The 27,237-nt window shown below is 65.2% G+C and overlaps 1 protein-coding gene across 2 annotated transcripts in view; it reads right to left on the reverse strand.

Annotated features, from left to right (window-relative positions):
- PHKG2 (phosphorylase kinase catalytic subunit gamma 2) overlaps window positions 1-26,662 on the reverse strand; it is a 43,629-nt gene extending 16,967 nt beyond the window's left edge. Inside the window, exon 1 of one of the 2 annotated variants that reach the window (XM_069735249.1) lies at window positions 26,478-26,662. In XM_069735249.1, coding sequence (XP_069591350.1) covers window positions 26,478-26,572 — 95 coding nt within the window. In that variant the 5' untranslated portion in view covers window positions 26,573-26,662. The remainder of the gene's footprint in view (window positions 1-26,477) is intronic. The other variant, XM_069735250.1, reaches the window with a different exon arrangement.
- Window positions 26,663-27,237: the final 575 nt, after the last annotated feature.

The raw sequence follows: 27,237 nt of genomic DNA on the forward strand, positions 1-27,237 counted from the left end.
GGGCTAAGCCCTGCTGTTCTCGTGCCAGTGGGTTGCTTTTGCCCTTGCCTGTCCCGAAGAGGCCCTGGACGCATATTTCTATGGATTTTATTTCGGATCTCCCCGTCTCTCAAAAGATGTCGGTCATTTGGGTGGTTTGTGATCGCTTTTCTAAGATGGTCCATTTGGTACCTTTGTCTAAATTGCCTTCCTCCTCTGATTTGGTGCCATTATTTTTCCAGCATGTGGTTCGTTTACATGGTATTCCGGAGAACATCGTTTCTGACAGAGGTTCCCAGTTTGTTTCGAGGTTTTGGCGATCCTTTTGTGCTAGGATGGGCATTGATTTGTCTTTTTCCTCGGCTTTTCATCCTCAGACAAATGGCCAAACCGAACGAACTAATCAGACTTTGGAAACATATCTGAGATGCTTTGTTTCTGCTGATCAGGATGATTGGGTGTCCTTTTTGCCGTTGGCGGAGTTCGCCCTTAATAATCGGGCCAGCTCAGCTACTTTGGTTTCGCCGTTTTTCTGCAATTCTGGTTTCCATCCTCGTTTCTCTTCAGGGCAGGTTGAGTCTTCGGACTGTCCTGGTGTAGATACTGTGGTGGATAGGTTGCAGCAGATTTGGACTCATGTGGTGGACAATTTGACATTGTCCCAGGAGAAGGCTCAACGTTTCGCTAATCGCCGACGTTGTGTGGGTCCCCGACTTCGTGTTGGAGATTTGGTTTGGTTGTCGTCTCGTTATGTTCCTATGAAGGTTTCCTCTCCTAAGTTTAAGCCTCGTTTCATTGGTCCATATAAGATTTCTGAGGTTATCAATCCTGTGTCATTTTGTTTGGCCCTTCCTGCTTCTTTTGCCATCCATAATGTGTTCCATAGGTCGTTGTTGCGGAGATACGTGGCGCCTGTGGTTCCATCCGTTGATCCTCCTGCCCTGGTGTTGGTTGAGGGGGAGTTGGAGTATGTGGTGGAGAAGATTTTGGATTCTCGTATTTCGAGACGGAAACTCCAGTACCTGGTCAAGTGGAAGGGTTATGGTCAGGAAGATAATTCCTGGGTTTTTGCCTCTGATGTTCATGCTGCCGATCTGGTTCGTGCCTTTCATTTGGCTCGTCCTGGTCGGCCTGGGGGCTCTGGTGAGGGTTCGGTGACCCCTCCTCAAGGGGAGGGGGGGGGGGGGAGTACTGTTGTGAATTCTGTTGTCGGGCTCCCTCCTGTGGTCATGAATGGTACTTCGGCTGGTTCTGTCCATGGACTTTCTCTGGTGGCTGTGGGTGTTTCTGAGTTTCCTTCCACAGGTGACGAGGTTAATTCGTTAGCTGGCTGCTCTTTTTAACTCCACTTAGATCTTTGCTCCATGCCACCTGTCAATGTTCCAGCATTGGTCTAGTTCACTCCTGGATCGTTCTTGTGACCTGTCTTCCCAGCAGAAGCTAAGTGACTGCTTGTTTTTCTCTGGTTTGCTATTTTTCTGTCCAGCTTGCTATTTTGATTGTTGTCTTGCTTGCTGGAAGCTCTGGGACGCAGAGGGAGCGCCTCCGCACCGTGAGTCGGTGCGGAGGGTCTTTTTGCGCCCTCTGCGTGGTCTTTTTGTAGGTTTTTGTGCTGACCGCAAAGCTACCTTTCCTATTCTCAGTCTGTTCAGTAAGACGGGCCTCACTTTGCTTAATCTATTTCATCTCTGTGTTTGTATTTTCATCTTTATTCACAGTCATTATATGTGGGGGGCTGCCTTTTCCTTTGGGGAATTTCTCTGAGGCAAGGTAGGCTTTATTTTTCTTTCTTTAGGGCTAGCTAGTTCCTTAGGCTGTGCCGAGTTGCATAGGGAGCGTTAGGAGCAATCCACGGCTATTTCTAGTGTGGTTGATAGGATTAGGGATTGCGGTCAGCAGAGTTCTCACGTCCCAGAGCTCGTCCTATATTATCAGTAACTATCAGGTCATTCCGTGTGCTCTTAACCACCAGGTCCATTATTGTCCTGACCACCAGGTCATAACAGTGGAACCAACGGCAGGTTGCTACGCTGGAGCCTTGCCCTTCAGCAGTTTGACTTCACCATTGAACACAAAACGGGCAGAGAATGGGAATGCAGATGGACTGTCCCGCCTGGGTGAACACCCTGAGGTGCGCATGGAGGCATACCGTGGGGTTCTACCTCCCTAGCGCACACCAAAAAGGGGGAGGTGTCATGAGATGGTATGAAATATAAGTAGTTTCTCTTGTTAGCAGGCTGCGGGCTAAAAAGCCCCCTTCCCTTGCACTCAGCCAAGAGCTTTCCTTTCCAAAGGATGGGGGAAGAAGAGTTTATTACCTCTAGCTCGGAGAGCAAAAGTATTTACGACCGGCATTCCTGCAGTGGAAAGTGACCAGCAAGAACTAGATTTTAAGTCTCTAGAATACATGGAAGTTCTTTGTTTTGTTTTTGTAAGATATTATGCAAACCGTTTACGTTAAGAACACGAAAATATATATTCTTAATCTCCCTCGGTGGATCTACCCATCCCTCGAAACACGGGCTTCTAACTCCATCTGGTAAAGAAGAAGGGATTTCTCTGTAAATATGTATCCCAGATAGGACATATTTGATTTCATTACAATGCCCACGTTAATCCGAGATGAATGCTGGGTTTGTTATGACTATGACATGTTTTGTAGCGAAGTTATAGAAATTAGATATAGGTTAGTGTTGTGAATTCTGCTCTTGGGTTCCCTCCAGTGGTTGTAGGTGGGAATGCAGTTGTCTCTGAGTCGCAGTCCTGGCCAGGTGTATCTGCTGATTACAATTCTGACTGGGATATTTAGGTGTGCAGGATTCATTAGCCCTTACCAGTTGTCAATGTTCCTTGTGAAGTGTTGGTTCACTTTCTGGCTTCTCCTGCTTAGCTGCCAAATTCAGCAAAGATATGTGTTTGGTTTTTTGTATCTGTGGCACACTGCTGTGTGCTTGTTTTTGTTTGTATTCCTGCTCTGATTGTAGGATTCGCTGGAGTTGCAGATATACGCTCCTACATCTTTAGTTAGATGCAAGAAATTTTTGTATATTCTGCTGTGGATATTTTTGAAGGGTTTTAATACTGACCGCACAAAACTCTGTCCTATCCTGTCCTATTTAACTAGAGTGGCCTCCTGTGCTAAATCCTGTTTTTCTGCCTGTGTATATTTTTTCCTCTCCGACTCACCACCAATATTTGTGGGGGGCTGTCTATCCTTTGGGGATCTGCTCTGAGGCAAGATAGTATTCCTATTTCCATCTTTAGGGGTATTTAGTCCTCCGGCTGTGACGAGGTGTCTAGGATTGTTAGGTACACTCCACGGCTACTTCTAGTGCGGTGTTAAGTTCAGGATTGCGGTCAGTATAGTGACCACCTTCTCCAGTGAAAGTTCTCAGGCTGCTCCAAGGTCACTGGATCATAACAGGTTAGGATAAAATTAGTTAACTGAAGAGGTGGGAAGGACGAGGTGATCCAACCCCTTTCTGGGATGTTACAGGCTTAGCTATAACTGTCTGCCCAGATCCCCAGCTCAGTCTTCTTGTCTTTTCCTGGAGAGCCCTGAGCACATTCCATGAACTGGGACGTATGGAAACTTCACTAGCCTGGTTGCCTGCAATGCTTTGAACATGTGAGTGTTATCTTTTCTCCTGTAATCCCTTTATGTTATAATTACCTTGTACATATTTGCAATTGTCTCATTTGTAACATCATTTGTAAAATATTTTGATAAAACACTGCCTGAAACTTCATGGAGTATAATAATTAATATACTAGATTCTTTCTCCATGCTCTAAACGTACCCTAAGTCGCTGTGACCAGTGGGGTACCGCAGGGGTCAGTATTGGGACCTGTTCTCTTCAACATATTCATTAATGATCTGGTAGAAGGTTTACACAGTAAAATATCGATATTTGCAGATGATACAAAACTATGTAAAGCAGTTAATACAAGAGAAGATAGTATTCTGCTACAGATGGATCTGGATAAGTTGGAAACTTGGGCTGAAAGGTGGCAGATGGGGTTTAACAATGATAAATGTAAGGTTATACACATGGGAAGAATGAATCAATGTCACCATTACACACTGGGAAACCACTGGGTAAATCTGACAGGGAGAAGGACTTGGGGATCCTAGTTAATGATAAACTTACCTGGAGCAGCCAGTGCCAGGCATCAGCTGCCAAGGCAAACAGGATCATGGGGTGCATTAAAAGAGGTCTGGATACACATGATGAGAGCATTATACTGCCTCTGTACAAATCCCTAGTTAGACCGCACATGGAGTACTGTGTCCAGTTTTGGGCACCGGTGCTCAGGAAGGATATAATGGAACTAGAGAGAGTACAAAGGAGGGCAACAAAATTAATAAAGGGGATGGGAGAACTACAATACCCAGATAGATTAGCGAAATTAGGATTATTTAGTCTAGAAAAAAGACGACTGAGGGGCGATCTAATAACCATGTATAAGTATATAAGGGGACAATACAAATATCTCGCTGAGGATCTGTTTATACCAAGGAAGGTGACGGGCACAAGGGGGCATTCTTTGCGTCTGGAGGAGAGAAGGTTTTTCCACCAACATAGAAGAGGATTCTTTACTGTTAGGGCAGTGAGAATCTGGAATTGCTTGCCTGAGGAGGTGGTGATGGCGAACTCAGTCGAGGGGTTCAAGAGAGGCCTGGATGTCTTCCTGGAGCAGAACAATATTGTATCATACAATTATTAGGTTCTGTAGAAGGACGTAGATCTGGGTATTTATTATGATGGAATATAGGCTGAACTGGATGGACAAATGTCTTTTTTCGGCCTTACTATGTTACTAAGTCTCCTGAAGGGAATTACACTACTGTTGTGTTGGGTTAGCTTCGGACCCGTTTAATCGGAGCTGGTGGCAGTGATACCGTGTGCAGACTTTTGGGTGATGTTGTAGCGACTGCGGCGTTGAAAATTATTGTTCCTGCCTGAGTGGGAGTAGTTTATCGCGTCGCTGCAGCGTGCCCAATAGCCAGTACATAGCAGGCAGCCTGTCGGGCGACTAATTACCCCAGGTGCAGTACCTCATCTGACCTGAGAGTAAAGGGGGGCGCCAGAGAGCTGCAACTTTTAAGTGGAACTGTAAGCGGGATATACATAAATCCCTGCAGTTCGTGGTATATTGAAGAGCAGTGGGATACCTACAATAAGACCCTGCTGTAAACTAAGAGGTCAATAGCCTTGTGTGTGTGTTTTCATCACATTGTGGAGTGGAGGGATAACTAATATAAGCCCCCTGCACATGTAATAGCCGTCTGTTGGCCTAAAGTCACCCCGATCCGTGATGTAGGGGTGACGGTCACGGTGTGAATCGTGACAAATTGGTGGCAGCGGTCAGGGATTCCTGACAGCGCCCTCTACCGCCGGCTCCAGGGACTGCACCCAGACCGCACTGCACGCCCTCTACCGCCAGCTCCAGGGACTGCACCCAGACCGGACTGCACGCCCTCTACCGCCAGCTCCAGGGACTGCACCCAGACCGCACTGCACGCCCTCTACCGCCAGCTCCAGGGACGGCACCCAGACCGCACTGCACGCCCTCTACCGCCGGCTCCAGGGACTGCACCCTGACCGCACTGCACGCCCTCTACCGCCGGCTCCAGGGACTGCACCCTGACCGCACTGCACGCCCTCTACCGCCGGCTCCAGGAACTGCACCCTGACCGCACTGCGCGCCCTCTACCGCCGGCTCCAGGGACTGGACCCTGACCGCACTGCACGCCCTCTACCGCCGGCTCCAGGGACTGGACCCTGACCGCACGCCCTCTACCGCCGGCTCCAGGGACTGCACCCAGACCACACTGCACGCCCTCTACCGCCAGCTCCAGGGACTGCACCCTGACCGCACTGCGCGCCCTCTACCGCCGGCTCCAGGGACTGCACCCAGACCGCACTGCACACCCTCTACCGCCAGCTCCAGGGACTGCACCCTGACCGCACTGCGCGCCCTCTACCGCCGGCTCCAGGGACTGCACCCTGACCGCACTGCACGCCCTCTACCGCCGGCTCCAGGGACTGCACCCTGACCGCACTGCGCGCCCTCTACCGCCGGCTACAGGGACTGCACCCTGACCGCACTGCACGCCCTCTACCGCCGGCTCCAGGGACTGCACCCTGACCGCACTGCGCGCCCTCTACCGCCGGCTCCAGGGACTGCACCCTGACCGCACTGCACGCCCTCTACCGCCGGCTCCAGGGACTGCACCCTGACCGCACTGCACGCCCTCTACCGCCGGCTCCAGGGACTGCACCCAGACCGCACTGCACACCCTCTACCGCCAGCTCCAGGGACTGCACCCTGACCGCACTGCGCGCCCTCTACCGCCGGCTCCAGGGACTGCACCCTGACCACACTGCACGCCCTCTACCGCCGGCTCCAGGGACTGCACCCTGACCGCACTGCGCGCCCTCTACCGCCGGCTCCAGGGACTGCACCCTGACCGCACTGCACGCCCTCTACCGCCGGCTCCAGGGACTGCACCCTGACCGCACTGCGCGCCCTCTACCGCCGGCTCCAGGGACTGCACCCTGACCGCACTGCGCGCCCTCTACCGCCGGCTCCAGGGACTGCACCCTGACCGCACTGCGCGCCCTCTACCGCCGGCTCCAGGGACTGCACCCTGACCGCACTGCGCGCCCTCTACCGCCGGCTCCAGGGACTGCACCCTGACCGCACTGCGCGCCCTCTACCGCCGGCTCCAGGGACTGCACCCTGACCGCACTGCGCGCCCTCTACCGCCGGCTCCAGGGACTGCACCCTGACCGCACTGCGCGCCCTCTACCGCCGGCTCCAGGGACTGCACCCTGACCGCACTGCCCGCCCTCTACCGCCGGCTCCAGGGACTGCAACCTGACCGCACTGCACGCCCTCTACCGCCGGCTCCAGGGACTGCACCCACACCGCACTGCACGGCCTCTACCGCCGGCTCCAGGGACTGCACCCACACCGCACTGCACGCCCTCTACCGCCGGCTCCAGGGACTGCACCCACACCGCACTGCACGCCCTCTACCGCCGGCTCCAGGGACTGCACCCACACCGCACTGCACGCCCTCTACCACCGGCTCCAGGGACTGCACCCACACCGCACTGCACGCCCTCTACCGCCGGCTCCAGGGACTGCACCCTGACCGCACTGCGCGCCCTCTACCGCCGGCTCCCGGGACTGCACCCACACCGCACTGCACGCCCTCTACCGCCGGCTCCAGGGACTGCAACCTGACCGCACTGCACGCCCTCTACCGCCGGCTCCAGGGACTGCACCCACACCGCACTGCACGCCCTCTACCGCCGGCTCCAGGGACTGCACCCACACCGCACTGCACGCCCTCTACCGCCGGCTCCAGGGACTGCAACCTGACCGCACTGCACGCCCTCTACCGCTGGCTCCAGGGACTGCACCCTGACCGCACTGCACGCCCTCTACCGCCGGCTCCAGGGACTGCAACCTGACCGCACTGCACGCCCTCTACCGCCGGCTCCAGGGACTGCACCCTGACCGCACTGCGCGCCCTCTACCGCCGGCTCCAGGGACTGCACCCACACCGCACTACACGCCCTCTACCGCCGGCTCCAGGGACTGCACCCTGACCGCACTGCACACCCTCTACCGCCGGCTCCAGGGACTGCCCCCAGACCACACTGCACACCCTCTACCGCCGGCTCCAGGGACTGCACCCACACCGCACTGCACGCCCTCTACCGCCGGCTCCAGGGACTGCACCCACACCGCACTGCACGCCCTCTACCGCCGGCTCCCGGGACTGCACCCACACCGCACTGCACGCCCTCTACCGCCGGCTCCCGGGACTGCACCCACACCGCACTGCACGCCCTCTACCGCCGGCTCCCGGGACTGCACCCTGACCGCACTGCACGCCCTCTACCGCCGGCTCCAGGGACTGCACCCACACCGCACTGCACGCCCTCTACCGCCGGCTCCAGGGACTGCACCCACACCGCACTGCACGCCCTCTACCGCCGGCTCCAGGGACTGCACCCTGACCGCACTGCACGCCCTCTACCGCCGGCTCCAGGGACTGCACCCACACCGCACTACACGCCTTCTACCGCCGGCTCCAGGGACTGCACCCTGACCGCACTACACGCCCTCTACCGCTGGCTCCAGGGACTGCACCCACACCGCACTGCACGCCCTCTACCGCCGGCTCCAGGGACTGCACCCTGACCGCACTGCACACCCTCTACCGCCGGCTCCAGGGACTGCCCCCAGACCACACTGCACACCCTCTACCGCCGGCTCCAGGGACTGCACCCACACCGCACTGCACGCCCTCTACCGCCGGCTCCAGGGACTGCACCCACACCGCACTGCACGCCCTCTACCGCCGGCTCCCGGGACTGCACCCACACCGCACTGCACGCCCTCTACCGCCGGCTCCCGGGACTGCACCCACACCGCACTGCACGCCCTCTACCGCCGGCTCCCGGGACTGCACCCTGACCGCACTGCACGCCCTCTACCGCCGGCTCCAGGGACTGCACCCACACCGCACTGCACGCCCTCTACCGCCGGCTCCAGGGACTGCACCCACACCGCACTGCACGCCCTCTACCGCCGGCTCCAGGGACTGCACCCTGACCGCACTGCACGCCCTCTACCGCCGGCTCCAGGGACTGCACCCACACCGCACTACACGCCTTCTACCGCCGGCTCCAGGGACTGCACCCTGACCGCACTACACGCCCTCTACCGCTGGCTCCAGGGACTGCACCCACACCGCACTGCACGCCCTCTACCGCCGGCTCCAGGGACTGCACCCTGACCGCACTGCACGCCCTCTACCGCCGGCTCCAGGGACTGCACCCACACCGCACTGCACGCCCTCTACCGCCGGCTCCAGGGACTGCACCCTGACCGCACTGCACGCCCTCTACCGCCGGCTCCAGGGACTGCCCCCAGACCACACTGCACACCCTCTACCGCCGGCTCCAGGGACTGCACCCTGACCGCACTGCACGCCCTCTACCGCCGGCTCCAGGGACTGCACCCACACCGCACTGCACGCCCTCTACCGCCGGCTCCAGGGACTGCACCCTGACCGCACTGCACGCCCTCTACCGCCGGCTCCAGGGACTACACCCACACCGCACTGCACGCCCTCTACCGCCGGCTCCAGGGACTGCACCCACACCGCACTGCACGCCCTCTACCGCCGGCTCCAGGGACTGCACCCTGACCGCACTGCACGCCCTCTACCGCCGGCTCCAGGGACTGCCCCCAGACCACACTGCACACCCTCTACCGCCGGCTCCAGGGACTGCACCCTGACCGCACTGCACGCCCTCTACCGCCGGCTCCAGGGACTGCACCCACACCGCACTGCACGCCCTCTACCGCCGGCTCCAGGGACTGCACCCTGACCGCACTGCACGCCCTCTACCGCCGGCTCCAGGGACTGCACCCACACCGCACTGCACGCCCTCTACCGCCGGCTCCAGGGACTGCACCCTGACCGCACTGCACGCCCTCTACCGCCGGCTCCAGGGACTGCACCCTGACCGCACTGCGCGCCCTCTACCGCCGGCTCCAGGGACTGCACCCACACCGCACTACACGCCCTCTACCGCCGGCTCCAGGGACTGCACCCTGACCGCACTGCACACCCTCTACCGCCGGCTCCAGGGACTGCCCCCAGACCACACTGCACACCCTCTACCGCCGGCTCCAGGGACTGCACCCACACCGCACTGCACGCCCTCTACCGCCGGCTCCAGGGACTGCACCCACACCGCACTGCACGCCCTCTACCGCCGGCTCCCGGGACTGCACCCACACCGCACTGCACGCCCTCTACCGCCGGCTCCCGAGACTGCACCCACACCGCACTGCACGCCCTCTACCGCCGGCTCCCGGGACTGCACCCTGACCGCACTGCACGCCCTCTACCGCCGGCTCCAGGGACTGCACCCACACCGCACTGCACGCCCTCTACCGCCGGCTCCAGGGACTGCACCCACACCGCACTGCACGCCCTCTACCGCCGGCTCCACGGACTGCACCCTGACCGCACTGCACGCCCTCTACCGCCGGCTCCAGGGACTGCACCCACACCGCACTACACGCCTTCTACCGCCGGCTCCAGGGACTGCACCCTGACCGCACTGCACACCCTCTACCGCCGGCTCCAGGGACTGCCCCCAGACCACACTGCACACCCTCTACCGCCGGCTCCAGGGACTGCACCCACACCGCACTGCACGCCCTCTACCGCCGGCTCCAGGGACTGCACCCACACCGCACTGCACGCCCTCTACCGCCGGCTCCCGGGACTGCACCCACACCGCACTGCACGCCCTCTACCGCCGGCTCCCGGGACTGCACCCACACCGCACTGCACGCCCTCTACCGCCGGCTCCCGGGACTGCACCCTGACCGCACTGCACGCCCTCTACCGCCGGCTCCAGGGACTGCACCCACACCGCACTGCACGCCCTCTACCGCCGGCTCCAGGGACTGCACCCACACCGCACTGCACGCCCTCTACCGCCGGCTCCAGGGACTGCACCCTGACCGCACTGCACGCCCTCTACCGCCGGCTCCAGGGACTGCACCCACACCGCACTACACGCCTTCTACCGCCGGCTCCAGGGACTGCACCCTGACCGCACTACACGCCCTCTACCGCTGGCTCCAGGGACTGCACCCACACCGCACTGCACGCCCTCTACCGCCGGCTCCAGGGACTGCACCCTGACCGCACTGCACGCCCTCTACCGCCGGCTCCAGGGACTGCACCCACACCGCACTGCACGCCCTCTACCGCCGGCTCCAGGGACTGCACCCTGACCGCACTGCACGCCCTCTACCGCCGGCTCCAGGGACTGCCCCCAGACCACACTGCACACCCTCTACCGCCGGCTCCAGGGACTGCACCCTGACCGCACTGCACGCCCTCTACCGCCGGCTCCAGGGACTGCACCCACACCGCACTGCACGCCCTCTACCGCCGGCTCCAGGGACTGCACCCTGACCGCACTGCACGCCCTCTACCGCCGGCTCCAGGGACTACACCCACACCGCACTGCACGCCCTCTACCGCCGGCTCCAGGGACTGCACCCACACCGCACTGCACGCCCTCTACCGCCGGCTCCAGGGACTGCACCCTGACCGCACTGCACGCCCTCTACCGCCGGCTCCAGGGACTGCCCCCAGACCACACTGCACACCCTCTACCGCCGGCTCCAGGGACTGCACCCTGACCGCACTGCACGCCCTCTACCGCCGGCTCCAGGGACTGCACCCACACCGCACTGCACGCCCTCTACCGCCGGCTCCAGGGACTGCACCCTGACCGCACTGCACGCCCTCTACCGCCGGCTCCAGGGACTGCACCCACACCGCACTGCACGCCCTCTACCGCCGGCTCCAGGGACTGCACCCTGACCGCACTGCACGCCCTCTACCGCCGGCTCCAGGGACTGCACCCTGACCGCACTGCGCGCCCTCTACCGCCGGCTCCAGGGACTGCACCCACACCGCACTACACGCCCTCTACCGCCGGCTCCAGGGACTGCACCCTGACCGCACTGCACACCCTCTACCGCCGGCTCCAGGGACTGCCCCCAGACCACACTGCACACCCTCTACCGCCGGCTCCAGGGACTGCACCCACACCGCACTGCACGCCCTCTACCGCCGGCTCCAGGGACTGCACCCACACCGCACTGCACGCCCTCTACCGCCGGCTCCCGGGACTGCACCCACACCGCACTGCACGCCCTCTACCGCCGGCTCCCGAGACTGCACCCACACCGCACTGCACGCCCTCTACCGCCGGCTCCCGGGACTGCACCCTGACCGCACTGCACGCCCTCTACCGCCGGCTCCAGGGACTGCACCCACACCGCACTGCACGCCCTCTACCGCCGGCTCCAGGGACTGCACCCACACCGCACTGCACGCCCTCTACCGCCGGCTCCACGGACTGCACCCTGACCGCACTGCACGCCCTCTACCGCCGGCTCCAGGGACTGCACCCACACCGCACTACACGCCTTCTACCGCCGGCTCCAGGGACTGCACCCTGACCGCACTACACGCCCTCTACCGCCGGCTCCAGGGACTGCACCCACACCGCACTGCACGCCCTCTACCGCCGGCTCCAGGGACTGCACCCTGACCGCACTGCACACCCTCTACCGCCGGCTCCAGGGACTGCCCCCAGACCACACTGCACACCCTCTACCGCCGGCTCCAGGGACTGCACCCACACCGCACTGCACGCCCTCTACCGCCGGCTCCAGGGACTGCACCCACACCGCACTGCACGCCCTCTACCGCCGGCTCCCGGGACTGCACCCACACCGCACTGCACGCCCTCTACCGCCGGCTCCCGGGACTGCACCCACACCGCACTGCACGCCCTCTACCGCCGGCTCCCGGGACTGCACCCTGACCGCACTGCACGCCCTCTACCGCCGGCTCCAGGGACTGCACCCACACCGCACTGCACGCCCTCTACCGCCGGCTCCAGGGACTGCACCCACACCGCACTGCACGCCCTCTACCGCCGGCTCCAGGGACTGCACCCTGACCGCACTGCACGCCCTCTACCGCCGGCTCCAGGGACTGCACCCACACCGCACTACACGCCTTCTACCGCCGGCTCCAGGGACTGCACCCTGACCGCACTACACGCCCTCTACCGCTGGCTCCAGGGACTGCACCCACACCGCACTGCACGCCCTCTACCGCTGGCTCCAGGGACTGCACCCTGACCGCACTGCACGCCCTCTACCGCCGGCTCCAGGGACTGCACCCACACCGCACTGCACGCCCTCTACCGCCGGCTCCAGGGACTGCACCCTGACCGCACTGCACGCCCTCTACCGCCGGCTCCAGGGACTGCCCCCAGACCACACTGCACACCCTCTACCGCCGGCTCCAGGGACTGCACCCTGACCGCACTGCATGCCCTCTACCGCCGGCTCCAGGGACTGCACCCACACCGCACTGCACGCCCTCTACCGCCGGCTCCAGGGACTGCACCCTGACCGCACTGCACGCCCTCTACCGCCGGCTCCAGGGACTACACCCACACCGCACTGCACGCCCTCTACCGCCGGCTCCAGGGACTGCACCCACACCGCACTGCACGCCCTCTACCGCCGGCTCCAGGGACTGCACCCTGACCGCACTGCACGCCCTCTACCGCCGGCTCCAGGGACTGCCCCCAGACCACACTGCACACCCTCTACCGCCGGCTCCAGGGACTGCACCCTGACCGCACTGCACGCCCTCTACCGCCGGCTCCAGGGACTGCACCCACACCGCACTGCACGCCCTCTACCGCCGGCTCCAGGGACTGCACCCTGACCGCACTGCACGCCCTCTACCGCCGGCTCCAGGGACTGCACCCACACCGCACTGCACGCCCTCTACCGCCGGCTCCAGGGACTGCACCCTGACCGCACTGCACGCCCTCTACCGCCGGCTCCAGGGACTGCACCCTGACCGCACTGCACGCCCTCTACCGCCGGCTCCAGGGACTGCACCCTGACCGCACTGCACGCCCTCTACCGCCGGATCCAGGGACTGCACCCACACCGCACTGCACGCCCTCTACCGCCGGCTCCAGGGACTGCACCTTGACCGCACTGCACGCCCTCTACCGCCGGCTCCAGGGACTGCCCCCAGACCACACTGCACACCCTCTACCGCCGGCTCCAGGGACTGCACCCTGACCGCACTGCACGCCCTCTACCGCCGGCTCCAGGGACTGCACCCTGACCGCACTGCACGCCCTCTACCGCCGGATCCAGGGACTGCACCCACACCGCACTGCACGCCCTCTACCGCCGGCTCCAGGGACTGCACCCACACCGCACGCCCTCTACCGCCGGCTCCAGGGACTGCACCCTGACCGCACTGCACGCCCTCTACCGCCGGCTCCAGGGACTGCACCCTGACCGCACTGCACGCCCTCTACCGCCGGCTCCAGGGACTGCACCCTGACCGCACTGCACGCCCTCTACCGCCGGATCCAGGGACTGCACCCACACCGCACTGCACGCCCTCTACCGCCGGCTCCAGGGACTGCACCCACACCGCACTGCACGCCCTCTACCGCCGGCTCCAGGGACTGCAACCTGACCGCACTGCACGCCCTCTACCGCCGGATCCAGGGACTGCACCCACACCGCACTGCACGCCCTCTACCGCCGGCTCCAGGGACTGCACCCACACCGCACTGCACGCCCTCTACCGCCGGCTCCAGGGACTGCACCCTGACCGCACTGCACGCCCTCTACCGCCGGCTCCAGGGACTGCACCCTGACCGCACTGCACGCCCTCTACCGCCGGCTCCAGGGACTGCACCCACACCGCACTGCACGCCCTCTACCGCCGGCTCCAGGGACTGCAACCTGACCGCACTGCACACCCTCTACCGCCGGCTCCAGGGACTGCACCCACACCGCACTGCACGCCCTCTACCGCCGGCTCCAGGGACTGCACCCACACCGCACTGCACGCCCTCTACCGCCGGCTCCAGGGACTGCACCCACACCGCACTGCACACCCTCTACCGCCGGCTCCAGGGACTGCACCCACACCGCACTGCACACCCTCTACCGCCGGCTCCAGGGACTGCACCCACACCGCACTGCACGCCCTCTACCGCCGGCTCCAGGGACTGCACCCTGACCGCACTGCACGCCCTCTACCGCCGGCTCCAGGGACTGCACCCACACCGCACTGCACGCCCTCTACCGCCGGATCCAGGGACTGCACCCACACCGCACTGCACACCCTCTACCGCCGGATCCAGGGACTGCACCCACACCGCACTGCACGCCCTCTACCGCCGGATCCAGGGACTGCACCCAGACCGCACTACACGCCCTCTACCGCTGGCTCCAGGGACTGCACCCTGACCGCACTACACGCCTTCTACCGCCGGCTCCAGGGACTGCACCCAGACCGCACTACACGCCCTCTACCGCCGGCTCCAGGGACTGCACCCACACCGCACTGCACACCCTCTACCGCCGGATCCAGGGACTGCACCCACACCGCACTGCACACCCTCTACCGCCGGATCCAGGGACTGCACCCAGACCGCACTACACGCCCTCTACCGCCGGATCCAGGGACTGCACCCTGACCGCACTACACGCCCTCTACCGCTGGCTCCAGGGACTGCACCCACACCGCACTGCACGCCCTCTACCGCCGGCTCCAGGGACTGCACCCACACCGCACTACACGCCCTCTACCGCCGGCTCCAGGGACTGCACCCACACCGCACTGCACGCCCTCTACCGCCGGCTCCAGGGACTGCACCCACACCGCACTACACGCCCTCTACCGCTGGCTCCAGGGACTGCACCCAGACCGCACTACACGCCCTCTACTGCCGGATCCAGGGACTGCACCCTGACCGCACTACACGCCCTCTACCGCCGGATCCAGGGACTGCACCCACACCGCACTACACGCCCTCTACCGCCGGATCCAGGGACTGCACCCACACCGCACTGCACGCCCTCTACCGCCGGCTCCAGGGACTGCACCCACACCGCACTACACGCCCTCTACCGCCGGCTCCAGGGACTGCACCCTGACCGCACTACACGCCCTCTACCGCTGGCTCCAGGGACTGCACCCACACCGCACTACACACCCTCTACCGCCGGCTCCAGGGACTGCACCCACACCGCACTGCACGCCCTCTACCGCCGGATCCAGGGACTGCACCCTGACCGCACTACACGCCCTCTACCGCTGGCTCCAGGGACTGCACCCACACCGCACTGCACACCCTCTACCGCCGGCTCCAGGGACTGCACCCACACCGCACTACACGCCCTCTACCGCCGGCTCCAGGGACTGCACCCTGACCGCACTACACGCCCTCTACCGCTGGCTCCAGGGACTGCACCCACACCGCACTACACACCCTCTACCGCCGGCTCCAGGGACTGCACCCACACCGCACTGCACGCCCTCTACCGCCGGATCCAGGGACTGCACCCTGACCGCACTACACGCCCTCTACCGCTGGCTCCAGGGACTGCACCCACACCGCACTGCACGCCCTCTACCGCCGGCTCCAGGGACTGCACCCACACCGCACTGCACGCCCTCTACCGCCGGCTCCAGGGACTGCACCCTGACCGCACTACACGCCCTCTACCGCCGGCTCCAGGGACTGCACCCTGACCGCACTACACGCCCTCTACCGCCGGCTCCAGGGACTGCAACCTGACCGCACTACACGCCCTCTACCGCCGGCTCCAGGGACTGCACCCTGACCGCACTGCGCGCCCTCTACCGCCGGCTCCAGGGACTGCACCCTGACCGCACTGCCCGCCCTCTACCGCCGGCTCCAGGGACTGCAACCTGACCGCACTGCACGCCCTCTACCGCCGGCTCCAGGGACTGCACCCACACCGCACTGCACGGCCTCTACCGCCGGCTCCAGGGACTGCACCCACACCGCACTGCACGCCCTCTACCGCCGGCTCCAGGGACTGCACCCACACCGCACTGCACGCCCTCTACCGCCGGCTCCAGGGACTGCACCCACACCGCACTGCACGCCCTCTACCACCGGCTCCAGGGACTGCACCCACACCGCACTGCACGCCCTCTACCGCCGGCTCCAGGGACTGCACCCTGACCGCACTGCGCGCCCTCTACCGCCGGCTCCCGGGACTGCACCCACACCGCACTGCACGCCCTCTACCGCCGGCTCCAGGGACTGCAACCTGACCGCACTGCACGCCCTCTACCGCCGGCTCCAGGGACTGCACCCACACCGCACTGCACGCCCTCTACCGCCGGCTCCAGGGACTGCACCCACACCGCACTGCACGCCCTCTACCGCCGGCTCCAGGGACTGCAACCTGACCGCACTGCACGCCCTCTACCGCTGGCTCCAGGGACTGCACCCTGACCGCACTGCACGCCCTCTACCGCCGGCTCCAGGGACTGCAACCTGACCGCACTGCACGCCCTCTACCGCCGGCTCCAGGGACTGCACCCTGACCGCACTGCGCGCCCTCTACCGCCGGCTCCAGGGACTGCACCCACACCGCACTACACGCCCTCTACCGCCGGCTCCAGGGACTGCACCCTGACCGCACTGCACACCCTCTACCGCCGGCTCCAGGGACTGCCCCCAGACCACACTGCACACCCTCTACCGCCGGCTCCAGGGACTGCACCCACACCGCACTGCACGCCCTCTACCGCCGGCTCCAGGGACTGCACCCACACCGCACTGCACGCCCTCTACCGCCGGCTCCCGGGACTGCACCCACACCGCACTGCACGCCCTCTACCGCCGGCTCCCGGGACTGCACCCACACCGCACTGCACGCCCTCTACCGCCGGCTCCCGGGACTGCACCCTGACCGCACTGCACGCCCTCTACCGCCGGCTCCAGGGACTGCACCCACACCGCACTGCACGCCCTCTACCGCCGGCTCCAGGGACTGCACCCACACCGCACTGCACGCCCTCTACCGCCGGCTCCAGGGACTGCACCCTGACCGCACTGCACGCCCTCTACCGCCGGCTCCAGGGACTGCACCCACACCGCACTACACGCCTTCTACCGCCGGCTCCAGGGACTGCACCCTGACCGCACTACACGCCCTCTACCGCTGGCTCCAGGGACTGCACCCACACCGCACTGCACGCCCTCTACCGCCGGCTCCAGGGACTGCACCCTGACCGCACTGCACACCCTCTACCGCCGGCTCCAGGGACTGCCCCCAGACCACACTGCACACCCTCTACCGCCGGCTCCAGGGACTGCACCCACACCGCACTGCACGCCCTCTACCGCCGGCTCCAGGGACTGCACCCACACCGCACTGCACGCCCTCTACCGCCGGCTCCCGGGACTGCACCCACACCGCACTGCACGCCCTCTACCGCCGGCTCCCGGGACTGCACCCACACCGCACTGCACGCCCTCTACCGCCGGCTCCCGGGACTGCACCCTGACCGCACTGCACGCCCTCTACCGCCGGCTCCAGGGACTGCACCCACACCGCACTGCACGCCCTCTACCGCCGGCTCCAGGGACTGCACCCACACCGCACTGCACGCCCTCTACCGCCGGCTCCAGGGACTGCACCCTGACCGCACTGCACGCCCTCTACCGCCGGCTCCAGGGACTGCACCCACACCGCACTACACGCCTTCTACCGCCGGCTCCAGGGACTGCACCCTGACCGCACTACACGCCCTCTACCGCTGGCTCCAGGGACTGCACCCACACCGCACTGCACGCCCTCTACCGCCGGCTCCAGGGACTGCACCCTGACCGCACTGCACGCCCTCTACCGCCGGCTCCAGGGACTGCACCCACACCGCACTGCACGCCCTCTACCGCCGGCTCCAGGGACTGCACCCTGACCGCACTGCACGCCCTCTACCGCCGGCTCCAGGGACTGCCCCCAGACCACACTGCACACCCTCTACCGCCGGCTCCAGGGACTGCACCCTGACCGCACTGCACGCCCTCTACCGCCGGCTCCAGGGACTGCACCCACACCGCACTGCACGCCCTCTACCGCCGGCTCCAGGGACTGCACCCTGACCGCACTGCACGCCCTCTACCGCCGGCTCCAGGGACTACACCCACACCGCACTGCACGCCCTCTACCGCCGGCTCCAGGGACTGCACCCACACCGCACTGCACGCCCTCTACCGCCGGCTCCAGGGACTGCACCCTGACCGCACTGCACGCCCTCTACCGCCGGCTCCAGGGACTGCCCCCAGACCACACTGCACACCCTCTACCGCCGGCTCCAGGGACTGCACCCTGACCGCACTGCACGCCCTCTACCGCCGGCTCCAGGGACTGCACCCACACCGCACTGCACGCCCTCTACCGCCGGCTCCAGGGACTGCACCCTGACCGCACTGCACGCCCTCTACCGCCGGCTCCAGGGACTGCACCCACACCGCACTGCACGCCCTCTACCGCCGGCTCCAGGGACTGCACCCTGACCGCACTGCACGCCCTCTACCGCCGGCTCCAGGGACTGCACCCTGACCGCACTGCGCGCCCTCTACCGCCGGCTCCAGGGACTGCACCCACACCGCACTACACGCCCTCTACCGCCGGCTCCAGGGACTGCACCCTGACCGCACTGCACACCCTCTACCGCCGGCTCCAGGGACTGCCCCCAGACCACACTGCACACCCTCTACCGCCGGCTCCAGGGACTGCACCCACACCGCACTGCACGCCCTCTACCGCCGGCTCCAGGGACTGCACCCACACCGCACTGCACGCCCTCTACCGCCGGCTCCCGGGACTGCACCCACACCGCACTGCACGCCCTCTACCGCCGGCTCCCGAGACTGCACCCACACCGCACTGCACGCCCTCTACCGCCGGCTCCCGGGACTGCACCCTGACCGCACTGCACGCCCTCTACCGCCGGCTCCAGGGACTGCACCCACACCGCACTGCACGCCCTCTACCGCCGGCTCCAGGGACTGCACCCACACCGCACTGCACGCCCTCTACCGCCGGCTCCACGGACTGCACCCTGACCGCACTGCACGCCCTCTACCGCCGGCTCCAGGGACTGCACCCACACCGCACTACACGCCTTCTACCGCCGGCTCCAGGGACTGCACCCTGACCGCACTGCACACCCTCTACCGCCGGCTCCAGGGACTGCCCCCAGACCACACTGCACACCCTCTACCGCCGGCTCCAGGGACTGCACCCACACCGCACTGCACGCCCTCTACCGCCGGCTCCAGGGACTGCACCCACACCGCACTGCACGCCCTCTACCGCCGGCTCCCGGGACTGCACCCACACCGCACTGCACGCCCTCTACCGCCGGCTCCCGGGACTGCACCCACACCGCACTGCACGCCCTCTACCGCCGGCTCCCGGGACTGCACCCTGACCGCACTGCACGCCCTCTACCGCCGGCTCCAGGGACTGCACCCACACCGCACTGCACGCCCTCTACCGCCGGCTCCAGGGACTGCACCCACACCGCACTGCACGCCCTCTACCGCCGGCTCCAGGGACTGCACCCTGACCGCACTGCACGCCCTCTACCGCCGGCTCCAGGGACTGCACCCACACCGCACTACACGCCTTCTACCGCCGGCTCCAGGGACTGCACCCTGACCGCACTACACGCCCTCTACCGCTGGCTCCAGGGACTGCACCCACACCGCACTGCACGCCCTCTACCGCCGGCTCCAGGGACTGCACCCTGACCGCACTGCACGCCCTCTACCGCCGGCTCCAGGGACTGCACCCACACCGCACTGCACGCCCTCTACCGCCGGCTCCAGGGACTGCACCCTGACCGCACTGCACGCCCTCTACCGCCGGCTCCAGGGACTGCCCCCAGACCACACTGCACACCCTCTACCGCCGGCTCCAGGGACTGCACCCTGACCGCACTGCACGCCCTCTACCGCCGGCTCCAGGGACTGCACCCACACCGCACTGCACGCCCTCTACCGCCGGCTCCAGGGACTGCACCCTGACCGCACTGCACGCCCTCTACCGCCGGCTCCAGGGACTACACCCACACCGCACTGCACGCCCTCTACCGCCGGCTCCAGGGACTGCACCCACACCGCACTGCACGCCCTCTACCGCCGGCTCCAGGGACTGCACCCTGACCGCACTGCACGCCCTCTACCGCCGGCTCCAGGGACTGCCCCCAGACCACACTGCACACCCTCTACCGCCGGCTCCAGGGACTGCACCCTGACCGCACTGCACGCCCTCTACCGCCGGCTCCAGGGACTGCACCCACACCGCACTGCACGCCCTCTACCGCCGGCTCCAGGGACTGCACCCTGACCGCACTGCACGCCCTCTACCGCCGGCTCCAGGGACTGCACCCACACCGCACTGCACGCCCTCTACCGCCGGCTCCAGGGACTGCACCCTGACCGCACTGCACGCCCTCTACCGCCGGCTCCAGGGACTGCACCCTGACCGCACTGCGCGCCCTCTACCGCCGGCTCCAGGGACTGCACCCACACCGCACTACACGCCCTCTACCGCCGGCTCCAGGGACTGCACCCTGACCGCACTGCACACCCTCTACCGCCGGCTCCAGGGACTGCCCCCAGACCACACTGCACACCCTCTACCGCCGGCTCCAGGGACTGCACCCACACCGCACTGCACGCCCTCTACCGCCGGCTCCAGGGACTGCACCCACACCGCACTGCACGCCCTCTACCGCCGGCTCCCGGGACTGCACCCACACCGCACTGCACGCCCTCTACCGCCGGCTCCCGAGACTGCACCCACACCGCACTGCACGCCCTCTACCGCCGGCTCCCGGGACTGCACCCTGACCGCACTGCACGCCCTCTACCGCCGGCTCCAGGGACTGCACCCACACCGCACTGCACGCCCTCTACCGCCGGCTCCAGGGACTGCACCCACACCGCACTGCACGCCCTCTACCGCCGGCTCCACGGACTGCACCCTGACCGCACTGCACGCCCTCTACCGCCGGCTCCAGGGACTGCACCCACACCGCACTACACGCCTTCTACCGCCGGCTCCAGGGACTGCACCCTGACCGCACTACACGCCCTCTACCGCTGGCTCCAGGGACTGCACCCACACCGCACTGCACGCCCTCTACCGCCGGCTCCAGGGACTGCACCCTGACCGCACTGCACACCCTCTACCGCCGGCTCCAGGGACTGCCCCCAGACCACACTGCACACCCTCTACCGCCGGCTCCAGGGACTGCACCCACACCGCACTGCACGCCCTCTACCGCCGGCTCCAGGGACTGCACCCACACCGCACTGCACGCCCTCTACCGCCGGCTCCCGGGACTGCACCCACACCGCACTGCACGCCCTCTACCGCCGGCTCCCGGGACTGCACCCACACCGCACTGCACGCCCTCTACCGCCGGCTCCCGGGACTGCACCCTGACCGCACTGCACGCCCTCTACCGCCGGCTCCAGGGACTGCACCCACACCGCACTGCACGCCCTCTACCGCCGGCTCCAGGGACTGCACCCACACCGCACTGCACGCCCTCTACCGCCGGCTCCAGGGACTGCACCCTGACCGCACTGCACGCCCTCTACCGCCGGCTCCAGGGACTGCACCCACACCGCACTACACGCCTTCTACCGCCGGCTCCAGGGACTGCACCCTGACCGCACTACACGCCCTCTACCGCTGGCTCCAGGGACTGCACCCACACCGCACTGCACGCCCTCTACCGCTGGCTCCAGGGACTGCACCCTGACCGCACTGCACGCCCTCTACCGCCGGCTCCAGGGACTGCACCCACACCGCACTGCACGCCCTCTACCGCCGGCTCCAGGGACTGCACCCTGACCGCACTGCACGCCCTCTACCGCCGGCTCCAGGGACTGCCCCCAGACCACACTGCACACCCTCTACCGCCGGCTCCAGGGACTGCACCCTGACCGCACTGCACGCCCTCTACCGCCGGCTCCAGGGACTGCACCCACACCGCACTGCACGCCCTCTACCGCCGGCTCCAGGGACTGCACCCTGACCGCACTGCACGCCCTCTACCGCCGGCTCCAGGGACTACACCCACACCGCACTGCACGCCCTCTACCGCCGGCTCCAGGGACTGCACCCACACCGCACTGCACGCCCTCTACCGCCGGCTCCAGGGACTGCACCCTGACCGCACTGCACGCCCTCTACCGCCGGCTCCAGGGACTGCCCCCAGACCACACTGCACACCCTCTACCGCCGGCTCCAGGGACTGCACCCTGACCGCACTGCACGCCCTCTACCGCCGGCTCCAGGGACTGCACCCACACCGCACTGCACGCCCTCTACCGCCGGCTCCAGGGACTGCACCCTGACCGCACTGCACGCCCTCTACCGCCGGCTCCAGGGACTGCACCCACACCGCACTGCACGCCCTCTACCGCCGGCTCCAGGGACTGCACCCTGACCGCACTGCACGCCCTCTACCGCCGGCTCCAGGGACTGCACCCTGACCGCACTGCACGCCCTCTACCGCCGGCTCCAGGGACTGCACCCTGACCGCACTGCACGCCCTCTACCGCCGGATCCAGGGACTGCACCCACACCGCACTGCACGCCCTCTACCGCCGGCTCCAGGGACTGCACCTTGACCGCACTGCACGCCCTCTACCGCCGGCTCCAGGGACTGCCCCCAGACCACACTGCACACCCTCTACCGCCGGCTCCAGGGACTGCACCCTGACCGCACTGCACGCCCTCTACCGCCGGCTCCAGGGACTGCACCCTGACCGCACTGCACGCCCTCTACCGCCGGATCCAGGGACTGCACCCACACCGCACTGCACGCCCTCTACCGCCGGCTCCAGGGACTGCACCCACACCGCACGCCCTCTACCGCCGGCTCCAGGGACTGCACCCTGACCGCACTGCACGCCCTCTACCGCCGGCTCCAGGGACTGCACCCTGACCGCACTGCACGCCCTCTACCGCCGGCTCCAGGGACTGCACCCTGACCGCACTGCACGCCCTCTACCGCCGGATCCAGGGACTGCACCCACACCGCACTGCACGCCCTCTACCGCCGGCTCCAGGGACTGCACCCACACCGCACTGCACGCCCTCTACCGCCGGCTCCAGGGACTGCAACCTGACCGCACTGCACGCCCTCTACCGCCGGATCCAGGGACTGCACCCACACCGCACTGCACGCCCTCTACCGCCGGCTCCAGGGACTGCACCCACACCGCACTGCACGCCCTCTACCGCCGGCTCCAGGGACTGCACCCTGACCGCACTGCACGCCCTCTACCGCCGGCTCCAGGGACTGCACCCTGACCGCACTGCACGCCCTCTACCGCCGGCTCCAGGGACTGCACCCACACCGCACTGCACGCCCTCTACCGCCGGCTCCAGGGACTGCAACCTGACCGCACTGCACACCCTCTACCGCCGGCTCCAGGGACTGCACCCACACCGCACTGCACGCCCTCTACCGCCGGCTCCAGGGACTGCACCCACACCGCACTGCACGCCCTCTACCGCCGGCTCCAGGGACTGCACCCACACCGCACTGCACACCCTCTACCGCCGGCTCCAGGGACTGCACCCACACCGCACTGCACACCCTCTACCGCCGGCTCCAGGGACTGCACCCACACCGCACTGCACGCCCTCTACCGCTGGCTCCAGGGACTGCACCCTGACCGCACTGCACGCCCTCTACCGCCGGCTCCAGGGACTGCACCCACACCGCACTGCACGCCCTCTACCGCCGGATCCAGGGACTGCACCCACACCGCACTGCACACCCTCTACCGCCGGATCCAGGGACTGCACCCACACCGCACTGCACGCCCTCTACCGCCGGATCCAGGGACTGCACCCAGACCGCACTACACGCCCTCTACCGCTGGCTCCAGGGACTGCACCCTGACCGCACTACACGCCTTCTACCGCCGGCTCCAGGGACTGCACCCAGACCGCACTACACGCCCTCTACCGCCGGCTCCAGGGACTGCACCCACACCGCACTGCACACCCTCTACCGCCGGATCCAGGGACTGCACCCACACCGCACTGCACACCCTCTACCGCCGGATCCAGGGACTGCACCCAGACCGCACTACACGCCCTCTACCGCCGGATCCAGGGACTGCACCCTGACCGCACTACACGCCCTCTACCGCTGGCTCCAGGGACTGCACCCACACCGCACTGCACGCCCTCTACCGCCGGCTCCAGGGACTGCACCCACACCGCACTACACGCCCTCTACCGCCGGCTCCAGGGACTGCACCCACACCGCACTGCACGCCCTCTACCGCCGGCTCCAGGGACTGCACCCACACCGCACTACACGCCCTCTACCGCTGGCTCCAGGGACTGCACCCAGACCGCACTACACGCCCTCTACTGCCGGATCCAGGGACTGCACCCTGACCGCACTACACGCCCTCTACCGCCGGATCCAGGGACTGCACCCACACCGCACTACACGCCCTCTACCGCCGGATCCAGGGACTGCACCCACACCGCACTGCACGCCCTCTACCGCCGGCTCCAGGGACTGCACCCACACCGCACTACACGCCCTCTACCGCCGGCTCCAGGGACTGCACCCTGACCGCACTACACGCCCTCTACCGCTGGCTCCAGGGACTGCACCCACACCGCACTACACACCCTCTACCGCCGGCTCCAGGGACTGCACCCACACCGCACTGCACGCCCTCTACCGCCGGATCCAGGGACTGCACCCTGACCGCACTACACGCCCTCTACCGCTGGCTCCAGGGACTGCACCCACACCGCACTGCACACCCTCTACCGCCGGCTCCAGGGACTGCACCCACACCGCACTACACGCCCTCTACCGCCGGCTCCAGGGACTGCACCCTGACCGCACTACACGCCCTCTACCGCTGGCTCCAGGGACTGCACCCACACCGCACTACACACCCTCTACCGCCGGCTCCAGGGACTGCACCCACACCGCACTGCACGCCCTCTACCGCCGGCTCCCGGGACTGCAACCTGACCGCACTGCACGCCCTCTACCGCCGGCTCCAGGGACTGCACCCTGACCGCACTGCACACCCTCTACCGCCGGCTCCAGGGACTGCACCCACACCGCACTGCACGCCCTCTACCGCCGGATCCAGGGACTGCACCCTGACCGCACTACACGCCCTCTACCGCCGGATCCAGGGACTGCACCCACACCGCACTGCACGCCCTCTACCGCCGGATCCAGGGACTGCACCCTGACCGCACTACACGCCCTCTACCGCTGGCTCCAGGGACTGCACCCACACCGCACTGCACGCCCTCTACCGCCGGCTCCAGGGACTGCACCCTGACCGCACTACACGCCCTCTACCGCCGGCTCCAGGGACTGCACCCACACCGCACTGCACGCCCTCTACCGCCGGCTCCAGGGACTGCACCCACACCGCACTGCACGCCCTCTACCGCCGGATCCAGGGACTGCACCCTGACCGCACTACACGCCCTCTACCGCTGGCTCCAGGGACTGCACCCACACCGCACTGCACGCCCTCTACCGCCGGCTCCAGGGACTGCACCCACACCGCACTACACGCCCTCTACCGCCGGCTCCAGGGACTGCACCCTGACCGCACTACACGCCCTCTACCGCCGGCTCCAGGGACTGCAACCTGACCGCACTACACGCCCTCTACCGCCGGCTCCAGGGACTGCACCCTGACCGCACTACACGCCCTCTACCGCTGGCTCCAGGGACTGCACCCTGACCGCACTGCACGCCCTCTACCGCCGGATCCAGGGACTGCACCCACACCGCACTACACGCCCTCTACCGCCGGCTCCCGGGACTGCACACGTGACGGCCCTGCGCTCCGCCTACCACAGCGGTGACGTCACTCAGCACCCGGGAAACAGAGGGGCTCTACGAAGGACTCACAATTCACCTCGCCCCGCCCACAAGCCCCGCCCACTACCTGCCGACGATCTCTTTTGGGTCATATTTCTGGTAGAACTCCTTGGCCCCGGCCCAGTCCGGCAGCTCGTCCCGGGTCTCCGCCTCGCGGGTCATAACGGCGTCTATATCACAGGAACCGAAGCGTGCAACCTAAGGCACCGGCATAGTCAGCGCAACACACCCGGAAATGACGTCAAATGCCCCGCCCCTCTTCCGCTCACTGTTACCAAGCAATAGGTCAGCGAACAGCGTTACCGGCCTGCGACCACGTGACCCGCACTGGCCGTCACCTGGGAGGCGCGAAAAGGTGATCGGTGCTGCCAGACATGGCCGCCAGAGGGCGCTCTACTGTCATTATATATGTATATATATACTGTATACAGGGGGCGCTACTGTCATTATATGTATATACTGTATACAGGGGGCGCTACTGTCATTATATATATATATATACTGTATACAGGGGGCGCTACTGTCATTATATATATATATACTGTATACAGGGGGCTCTACTGTCATTATATGTATATACTGTATACAGGGGGCGCTACTGTCATTATATATATATATACTGTATACAGGGGGCGCTACTGTCATTATATGTATATACTGTATACAGGGGGCGCTACTGTCATTATATATATATATACTGTATACAGGGGGCGCTACTGTCATTATATATATATATACTGTATACAGGGGGCTCTACTGTCATTATATGTATATACTGTATACAGGGGGCGCTACTGTCATTATATATATATATACTGTATACAGGG

Source organism: Ranitomeya imitator, chromosome 7, assembly GCF_032444005.1.
Source record: "Ranitomeya imitator isolate aRanImi1 chromosome 7, aRanImi1.pri, whole genome shotgun sequence".
Lineage (NCBI taxonomy): Eukaryota > Metazoa > Chordata > Amphibia > Anura > Dendrobatidae > Ranitomeya > Ranitomeya imitator.